Consider the following 10,824-nt stretch of genomic DNA (forward strand, 5'->3'; position numbering starts at 1 on the left):
GCCCCGTTGGTTTCTGGGACACACGCATGTCCCAGAAGGCAACGGGGTCACTCGCCGAAGAGGAGGAACCGCCACGCAGGAATAGGGAGAGGCAGATTAGGAAGACTGCCTAGCAACAGGGTTTTCAGGTAAGTTAAATTTTTTTCCAATGTTTTTTTTTTTAATTTAAAAAAAAATATTGATGCACTTTTTTATTTTAGGGTGGCCCGCCACTTTAAATGTACATGTAGGTTTCCCACCTTCCCGGCAGACAGGGCGATGCTATGTGTGACACAGATGAGGCTTCACGACTGATCATTCTACATCAAGGAAGAAAATTTTCAAACGAGGATGTTACAGGAACTTCGTTATCTAACAAGTGATATCGAACCCATCTGCATGTATAAATGTGACTCAACAGCAGAAGCAAGAACATTCATAGAAGGATCCAGAGAGGAACATCAGGAGTAGGAAAGTTCAAGTAAGTAACCGATACACATATATACAGTATATTTATGGTTTTGTTTAAAAAAAAGTTTGCTAAGAGATACTCAATAGAATAGTTATTAGTGGCACATGACTCGGTGGGGTTGATTTACTAAAACGAGAAAGTGCAAAATCTGGTGCAGCTGTGTATGGTAGCCAATCAGCTTCTAACTTCAGTTTGTTCAATTAAGCTTTGACAAAAAAAAAGCCTGGAAGCTGATTGGTTACCAAGCACAGCTGCACCAGATTTTGCACTCTCCCGTTTTAGAAAAGCAACCACAGTTTGTAAATCAGGCAAAGCAGTGAATAGATAGTTTGTGAGCATAGCCACCTCTATAGCAGCCCATGTGTTTGGGGCTCTTGACAGAGGACTTGTTTGTAGCGGGCAGGCTTAGCTTTTTAAAGTACATCTAAAGTCAAAGTGTTTTTAAGTTTTGGAGACTGTGGGGAAGTGTTGAAAACCTTGTATTTATTGCTATCTGTGTCACTGCTGGGGAGATTCATCTTCTCAGCTTCTCCTAGTGACCATTGTCATTCGAACAGACAATGATGGGGAATACCACATTTTTACAGTTACCGAAAGAAGAATAGACATTATAGACATGTGCACACTGAAATATTTTGTTTCGGAATTTCGTTTTCGTCCGAAAAATACATTTATTTAGTTACTCCCGAAATTTATTTTTATTTATTTAGTTTCTTTAAAAAATGCATTCGTCTGAAAAGCAGAAATAATTAAGGTCGAATCTGTCATTGAAGGCTTATGGTGTCTGTCGAATGTTCTAAGAAGATTCGACGGAGCAGCTAAACTGTACGACGCCGCAATCGTACATTTCCGGTCGAATGTTCCGCCTACAAGCTATAGTAGAATTCTAATGTTGTATGACACTAGTAATAATTATATTTATTAATTATTATTACTAGTCAACCAACATTAGAATTCTTCTATAGCGTATGGGCGGAGCATTTGACCATGAATGTCTGCTTGCGGCGACTGCTTCGTCGAATCTTCATGTCGAATCTTTTCTCTCTAGGTTGAATAATCTTGGGCTAATAGAGTTAGGTTAGGCAAATTCCACCTTTTTTGCTATTGTCTCTATAATGTCGAATCTTATCTCTCTATGTCGAATCTTTTCTCTCTATGTCGAATAATCTTGGACTAATAGAGCTAAGGTTAGGCACATTCGACCACAGGTTTGATGGACACAGATCACTATTGTCAGCGTCATGTTGAATCTCCTATCTATAACGAACTGTTGTCGCAACGAAAATGAAAATAAAGCATTTGTTTATGTCGGATCTTTCGGTTTTCGGATTCTGCACGTTCGTTATCGTTTGTTAAAACTATAACGAACATACCCGAAATTCGGATGTAAATGCATTCGGACGAAAACGAATGCACATGTCTAATAGACAAGACATAGGGGTTGATTTACTAAAACTGGAGAGTGCAATATCTGGTGCAGTGCTGCATTGAAACCAATCATCTTCCAGGTTTTTTTTGTTTTATCAAAGCTTAAGGCTCCATGCACACTGAAGCTCAAAAAAGCTTTTTCTGGATGCCAGATTGCTGGCAGAAAACTCTGGTTGAAAAACATGCTTTTAACAGCGTTTTGTACTAGCGTTTATGAGCATTTTTTAGCGTTAGCGTTTATGGGCATTTTTAATAAAAATACACAGAGGACACTCCAAAAATCCCATAATGCATTCCAAACTACCACAATGCATTGAAAAAATAGAACGCCGAATGCTAATTAAAGTGTGTTTATGAGCGTTTATGAGCGTTTATCGGCATTTGGCCTTTTTTGGAGTCTTTTTGGTGGTGAAAAACGGCACTTTGAATGCGAATTTCTGGCGTTCAGAAAAAAGCCCATAAACTCCACTGCTCATTAAAGCTAAAAAACATCCATGTGTGCATGGACACATAGGATAACATAGAGTGGAGTTTATGGGCTTTTAAAAAAAAACGCCCAAACTCCAATAAGCTGCAGTTTATCAGCTCCAGTGTGCATGGAGCCTAATTAAACCATCTGAAGGTAGAAACTGATTGGCTACCATGCACAGCTGCAATAGATTTTGCACTCATATAAATCCATTAAAACAACACCTAATTTCGAGAGAACTAAAATGTATAAACTGTCCTCTGTATCTTAATTTGATGTAATGATCAACATACGAACATGGGTTATGAGACATTTCTTAGTTTTGGTATGTCAATACTCTCTAGGCCAGCATTGTGTGGTAGGATTTTGGAAACTGACAGATTGCGCCACAATCCACAAAAAAAAAAAAAAAAAAAAATCCTCAACATCCTCTTTCCTAGTCTCCTAAAACCCCTCATTTATAGATAGGTGGATGCTTGACAATATCAATACTTAGCAAAATTTTTATGAAAGTCAAGTGAAACTTAAATGAATATATAAAAGAATAAATGTGATGACCAACAGAACTACATTACACAACAAAATGTCAGGCACCATTATAACACATATATGTAGATAGACATTTCAGGTTGATTTACTAAAGTAGTAGAAGGTGTCCACTTAGAAGAATGAAAATTGGTAAATAAGGTAAACCTACTGTATGTTCACTTTGATTTCCCAGTTGTGATTGGGTGTTCAGTGTAAACTCAGATTATTCACCAACATTCTCTTTAACCCTTACTTCTTTACATAGTAAATAAATCCCATTGTTCTATACACTACATGGCCAAATGATTGTGGACACATGGCCATCACAACTTCATGAGCTTGTTGGACTTCTTGTTCCAAATAGGGATGGGTGAACGGTTCAGCCCGAGCATAAGTTCAGACCGAACTTTGGTTGTTCGGATGTTCTGCGAACACTGAACAATATGCGGTGTTCGGGGCAAATTCGAAAAGCCACCGGAACACCGTTAAAGTCTATGGGACACTTATGCCTCGTACACGCGATCAGACATTCCGACAAAATCCATGTTTTATGTTATATATGTTATATGTTACTATATCTTTCGCAAACCTATTATGTTTGTCTTGAAGAGGAGGGAGTCGCAAGTCTCTACCAGCATTATATTTCTCCTTGGTAATAAAAAAAAAATCAAAATTTTTCACGGCCCCCCCACTACTGTACACGTGTGTGATGAATAAAATCTTACATCTATTTCATTCTGTTGAATTCTCAAAGTGATTCCATTTTAATATACGTGAAAAAAAAAATGGGAGGCGGAAAAAGAAAGGGGGGGCGGGGAAAAACAGAACTCCTAATTACCACCAATATAATTCACATAAACCCGAGTTTGTCTAAATTCCAACCAACTTTTCCAGGTATTAGCTTGTTTTATTTCTGAATCATTTTGCATATGTACAGGGCTTTTTTTCTCAAACAATAGGTGCTGGAACTTAACCACGGCCCCACAAAACTCGTCCCCCTACACACACCCTCCAAATCACATCAAATAGTGGGTGTGTTCAGTCAAATTTCACAAAAACAGTAGGAGGGTCTTAAAGGGGCATTAAGTACCAGGATTGCATTACATGCAGAGTGCAGAGCTGTCACTTGTAAACACAGAAACTAGACTTCTGTGTTTACAAGTGATTGTGGTGAGCAGGCACCAAAGGGTCTGAGCCAGAGGTGATGGAACTAAGTTCCACCAAGTTCCCTCTGAAAAAAAGCCCTGCATATGTATTACTTCCTCTATACACCTAATTTTATCTATCTCACTAAGCCAGTCCTTTATGTCGGGATATTTTTTGACTTGGTGGTACTGTTCTAAACATGGGAAAAATGCACCACTTTACAGGCATACTATAGACACCCCCCAGGCATGATATTTAAAGGAATATTTAATTTTTATTGTTTCACTTTAAGCATTAAAAAAATCACTGCTCCCGAAAAAACTGCAGTTTTTAAAAAAAAACATTTTCATTGATATATGTCCCCTGGGGCAGGACCCGGGTCTCCAAACACTTTTTATGACAGTAACTTGCATATAAGCCTTTAAAATGATCACTTTTGATTAGTCATGTTCGTATCCCATAGACTTTAACGGTGTTCGTGTGTTCTGCCGAATTTTTTGCCTGTTCGGTATGTTCTGGTGCGAACCAAACCGGGGGGTGTTCGGCTCATCCCTAGTTCCAAAACCATAGTTATTATTATAAAGATACCCCCCCCCCCCCCCCCATTTGCAGCTGTAACAGCTTCCTCTTTTCTAGCTGAAATAAGGATTGGTTTATATCAGGGGGTCTCCAAACTTTCTAAACAAAAGGCCAGATTATTGTTCTTCAGACATTTGGGGGCTGGACTGTGATCCCACGGGAGTAGCAAACGCACCAGTGCCAGTGGCAATAAACAATGCCTCTGACTTTGTGCTCAGTGGGATTAACAAAAATAAAGACATAGCACCTCTGGTCAGTAGGAGTGGGAATGTGCCCTGTCATTGGAGGAATAGTGCCCAATCGTTGGGGTCATTGGGAGGAACGGTGTCCCGAGGGCTGGAAAAAAGGCAAGCAAAGGGCTGCATTTGGTTTGGAGAACACTGGTTTATACCCAAGACAGTTTTTTTTTTCCATCTGTGCCCCAAATTTATCTTCATTTCTTGTCCTGTAGACACCACTTCAAGTGAAAACAATGAGAGGGAAAATTGCCTTGTAGGCAGTCATCATTGGAAGAAGTGTCTCCACTGGAAGATTTCCTCTTTATTCCTTTTTTTGGTGACTCAAAATTTTGGATTCCCGGGCACATTCAGGCATGCAACATGGTCACCAGAGAAGGGGAAAATTGCCAGTGGAGACACAGACAGCAAAGCCTTCCCTACTCTAAAACTACAAAAAGTTTTGGCTTTAAACACATTTTAGGATATGTTTTTGAAAAGTTTGCAGTCATTGCCCTATTTTCCAGGTGGACCGTAGAATGTATTTTTGTTTTTATTCTTGTACATTACCAATAATAAGACTGAATTTTCAGCTTCTTCACTTCTTTTTACAGAATTTTTCCACTTCCAATCTGTCTTGGGAAAATGAAGAATTTTACAATGGTGTATCCAGTTTCTAATGTTACTCTTAAAGAAGAGACCACAATCCCCTGGGCTTACGATAAATATGACCCTGACGTCTATTCTGAAAAGGATGAAAGACTGGAACATATAGCATCCCATCATCGTGTGTTCTCCCTGGTGGTTTATTCTTTGGCTTTCCTACTAGGGACCACCGGAAATGGTCTGGTCATATATTTCACCGCCTTTTAATGAAACGGTCTGTCAATGTCGTGTGGTTCCTTAATTTAGCCATAGCTGATTTTATCGTCACGTTTTTTCTACCGTTGAGCATTACCTATGCCTCTTTTGACTATCACTGGCCTTTTGGAAAATTCATGTGCAAGCTGAATAGCACTATTCTATTCATCAATCTGTACGCCAGCATCTTCCTACTCACCGTGATCAGCATTGATCGATTCATCTCCGTTGTGTTTCCTGTTTGGTGTCAGAATCACCGAACTCCGAAGTTGGCCTCTGTTGTAGCCGTGGTAGTATGGATCCTAGCATTAATTTTCAGTTTACCTTATTCCATATTCCGAGATATAAACAATGTTGCAGAAGATTATGTTTCGTGCTATAACAACTTTCATGATGATGAAAAAGTTGCGTATCAAAGGCACAAGGCTACAGTAATTATTCGATTTATCGTCAGCTTTTTTATTCCTTTCACCATAATTATCTCATGTTATTCAGTAATTCTTTTGCGTATCCAAAGAAATCACATGACCACATCGAACAAGCCTTTCAAAGTTGTCCTAGCTGTTATCATCTCCTTCTTTGTCTGCTGGTTTCCCTACCATGTCTTCTCCTTTTTGGAGTTGTCTGCAAATTATGGTGATGAAAATGAGCATCTTTTCTACATAACTTTTGTTGGAATACCTATTACCTCCAGTTTGGCCTTTATAAACAGTTGTATTAACCCCATTCTCTATGTCTTTATGGGTCAAGATTTCAAACAGAAATTCCAGAGCTCCCTCCGGTCGATATTTGAGAGAGCTTTCTCAGAGGAATCTGCCCAAATGGACTCCAAGAGCAAAACCAAATACACATTAGATTGCCAGCTGGTGTGAGTCGGGACTATATTTATGGAACAATACATACTATGGAGACCTTTTGGCTTTAAGTTGTTTTTCAGGATATGTTCATGCTATAATATTTTTCCTAAGAGCCCTTTCACACTGGGGCGGTTTGCCTGCAAACCGACCTGAAAGTGCCGCTACTTTCATTCCAGTGTGAAAGCCCTCGGGAGCGATGCGCTGGCAGGACGGTAAAAAAAGTCCTGCCAGCAGCATCTTCGGAGCGGTGAAGGAGCACTGTGTATACCGCTCCTTTACCGCTCCTGCACATTGAAATCAATGGGACGGCGCGGCTATACCGCCGGCAAAGCGCCTCTGCAGAGGCGCTTTGCGGTGGTATTTAACCCTTTCTTGGCCGCTAGCGGGGGTTAAAACCGCCCCGCTATCGGCCGCATACCGACAGTAAAACGCCGCTAATAATAGCAGCGTTTTACCTCTGACGCCGCTGACGTCGCCCCCGCCCCAGTGTGAAAGGGCTCTTAGGCTTTATCATCTCCAGCAGAGAATTGTATGACATTTGTCAAATATTGAAACTGCCAATTGCTGAAGAAGATCACATCTTGTCTCGGAATTCCACAACTAACATTTACTACCATACCACCCTAATTAAAAACAGCTAACAAATAACTGAGATTACAAGGATCAATAAAAACTTTTATGCATGCTGTTGGACAATTTCTATGTAAAGCCTCGTACACACGATCAAATTTTCCGACAGGAAATGTGTGATGACAGGCGGTAGGCAGAAAATCCGACCGTTTGTATGCTCTATGACACAATTGTTGTCGGATTTTCCGTGGACAAATGTTGGATGGCAGGCTTTAAAATTTTCCCTGGACAAATGTCTGTTGTCGTATTTTCCTAGCGTCTGCACACAAGTCCGTCAGACAAAAGTCCAAAGTACAAACACGCATGCTCGGAAGCAAGGACGAGCTAGAAGCGGTCGGTCTTGTAAACTAGCGTTCGTAATGGAGAATTAACATTCGTGTCGTGGAAAATTGTGAAATCTCAAAATGCAGCGCACAATTCTCTTCTTCTTCAATGGTATAATAATGAAGCTGCTTTGCTAGCGATACTGATGCAGTTATGGCAAACACATTTTTAAACCTTTTTTTTTCTAGTGATATCAAGAATAATATTATTATGTTTGTTTTTTGTTTTTTTGTTTTTTTGGTGCAAGTTACCACAACACCATTATTCCCTAGTTTTTAAGATCAAAGATACAACTATGTTGGTGTCCCTTGTTAATTTTCCATTGTATGTTATTAAATGTAACTGCCGACTCCCAAACTGTCATTTGAAGTAAAACACATAGCCAAGTATTATTCTCCACATTTTTTTATTGTGCATTAAAAAAAGAAAACAAATAAAATTAGACATGCTATCTGCCAATAGAACTTAACCAAAAAGTGCATTCTATGCATCCAAAAATATAAAAAATATATCAAATCAAATCATTATTATTCAACCAAAAAATTTAAAAAAAAGCCTCATGCATGTGTCCTGCTTCTTAATATAGGGGATCAACAATGCTAAGAGTCAGTGAAAGCAGGGGTCCGTCATCCGGAGACAATTCTGAAAAACATCTGGATTATTCTCCTGGAGCTCCCGCAGCAAAGGCATATGACATAATTGGTCACAATTAATAAAGCAACCAATTTTTGGTCCAAGAACTCCTCCTCCTCCTGTTCCTGGACTGGATTTGGGTCAAAGCAATAACTCCAAGGCCAATAATAAATAACACGTTATCTCCTCCGATTCCGCAACATGGCTGGTTGATGAACGGGCGTTCTGAAATGAACTGAAAAGCGCGAAAAGAAAAGCGCAAAACGAAAAGCGCAAATTAACACTCACCAAACTTCTACTAACACGAAATTAGCAGAAGGAGCCCAAAGGGTGGCGCTAAAGAGCTGAAAAACCGCGTAGTACGTCACTATGTTCGTGTTTGTTGGCCGACAATTCCTTGCCGTTTGTATGCAAGTCAAGTTCCTGGCTAACCCCCTTTGGACAAAAGTCCAAGGTTTTGTCTGTGGAAAATCCGATCGTGTGTACGAGGCTTTAGAGGTCTTGTCCCTACCCAACCTCTCTGTCACTCTGCTCTCACCACCTCCCAGCATGTTCCTGGTTAGCACAGCGGATCAGCTCCTTGTGTTGCATCTCCAATTTCAAGTCTGATTTCTGCTATAGAATGGATTTCAAGGGGCTGATGCCAAGTCAAGTTTCGGTGCTTGAGTTAAAAAAAAAAAGTAACAATGTATTAATAAATACAGAACTGCATTAATTTGTGTATTTTATGTCTAGCCGGGAGTCAGCTCTAAAATAAAAAAAGTTATTACAGATATATTTAATAAACTAAAGTTCCTTCTTTTCATTTTGAATTACTGTAAAATATACTACAATCTGCATTAAATATCCACCTAACCTGTACATAGACAAATACAGAGGATGCCATTGGTGACCTCCTTCTGAAAAGGCTAGTAATCTGTTCTTTGCATGCCATTAGCCCTCTCCTCCTCTGGGAGAGCGTAATTATAATCTCTGTGCTGGTCCAGCTCCTCTGTTTCCTACCTACCTAACCTTTTATGTGGCAGTCAGGAGAGCAGTGAATGAGAATACTATAGAGGGTTAGTTGAGTGACAGCTCTGAGACTGCTGGGGCTGCTAACATCACATTCAAGATGGCGACATCTAGCAGGAATATCAGGGCTTTTGGAAGACTACGCAAGGGGGGATTTTTACAGGTAAATAAAATGCATACAACATGTTAAATGCACATATAATCTTATGAAAAGATTTTGTTGAAAGGTATGGTCTGGCGGCAGAGACTCTTTAAAGGTCGAAAAGAACGACTTTCCATTTTACCCAATTATCCAATACAAGCATTGTCTTGTAAGAGCTTTTTTATGCTTCCATATTTGGTGTATATTTGTGATGCATATCTGTATATAATACTACTACTACTACTACTTCTACTACTACAGTAGCTGTGAAGCTTTGTTGGAGTATTCCTGTATCCATAACTTCATGTTAGATGGAGTCTCTCTTGGTTTGTACAGCTATAGCGGCGATCTCTCAGGTCAGCCAAATGAGACAAGGAAAAGTCCTTTATCTCCATTGCATAATATATGGTTTATAATTATTATTGCATATTCTTGCCATCATCTTTGTATGGTAAATCCTAACCAATCTTCTTTTTTAGGTTTGGATGAAGAAAGAGTTTGGATGCAACAATAATTATAAACCATAAATTATGCAATGGGGATAAAAGGATTTTCCTTGTCTCATTTGGGTGACCTGAGAGATCGCCACTATAGCTGATCAGTCCCTGTACAAACCAAGAGAGACTTTGTCTTATGCTGTGTACACACGGGCGGACTTTTCCGCATCAACGGTCCGACGGTCTTTCCGACGGACTTTTGACGGATTTCCGACGGACTTCACACCAAAGTCTGACGGATTTGTATGTGATGACGTGCGACTGGACTAAAATAAGGAAGTTTATAGCCAGTAGCCAATAGCTGCCCTAGCGTAGTTTTTTGTCCGTCGGACTAGCATACAGACGAGCGCATTTTTCGACCGGACTCGAGTCCGTCGGAAAGATTTGAAACATGTTCCAAATCTAAAGTCCGTCCGATTTTCGACTGAAAAAGTCCACTGCAGGTCCGATGAAGCCCACACACGGTCGGATTGTCCGTCTGACCAGTCCGGTCGAAAAGTCTGCCCGTGTGTACACGGCATAACAAGAAGATACTCCAACAAAGCTACACATTGCTGTTTCTTTTCAATCAACTTTATTGTTCTTGACACATAATGCTTCCACCGTATGCCGTGCCTCCTTTAAAGTGGTTGAAAACCTAAACCTTGCATTAAGGTATAAAATGTTTAGGTGTCAGCATCCCCCTCATCACCCCCCCTTTTTACTTACTTGAGCCCTCATTATATCTAGTGCTGTGCAGGTCTGCAGCTCTTCTTTCACTTCTGTGTCTCGCTGGCTTTGCTGGGTCACCGGGAGCCATTGGCTCCCAGTGCTGCCAATCAAAGCCAGTGACCGTGGGGGGCATGCAGAGTCAGGTGTGAGCACGCACAAGTCCCCCGAAGGAAAACGGCTTCCCATGGGGGCACTGGACAGAGGGGTGGGGCCAGGAGCGCCGGCGGGGGACCCAAAAACAGGAGGTTCGTGGCTGCTCTGTGCAGTTCCATTGCAGGTAAGTATAGACATATTTATTATTAAAAAAAAGAAAAAGTACCTTTACAATCACTTTAAGGCGCT

The 10,824-nt window shown here is 40.4% G+C and overlaps 1 protein-coding gene across 1 annotated transcript; it reads left to right on the forward strand.

The window, feature by feature from the left end:
- Positions 1 to 218: 218 nt before the first annotated feature.
- LOC141110514 (chemerin-like receptor 1) lies at positions 219 to 6,636 on the forward strand. Its single transcript, XM_073601895.1, is given in 3 exon segments — positions 219 to 460; positions 5,431 to 5,684; positions 5,687 to 6,636. Coding segments are annotated over 2 exon segments (1,086 nt in total). The 5' UTR covers positions 219 to 460; positions 5,431 to 5,461; the 3' UTR covers positions 6,550 to 6,636.
- Positions 6,637 to 10,824: the final 4,188 nt, after the last annotated feature.

This window comes from Aquarana catesbeiana, linkage group LG10 (assembly GCF_042186555.1).
Source record: "Aquarana catesbeiana isolate 2022-GZ linkage group LG10, ASM4218655v1, whole genome shotgun sequence".
Lineage (NCBI taxonomy): Eukaryota > Metazoa > Chordata > Amphibia > Anura > Ranidae > Aquarana > Aquarana catesbeiana.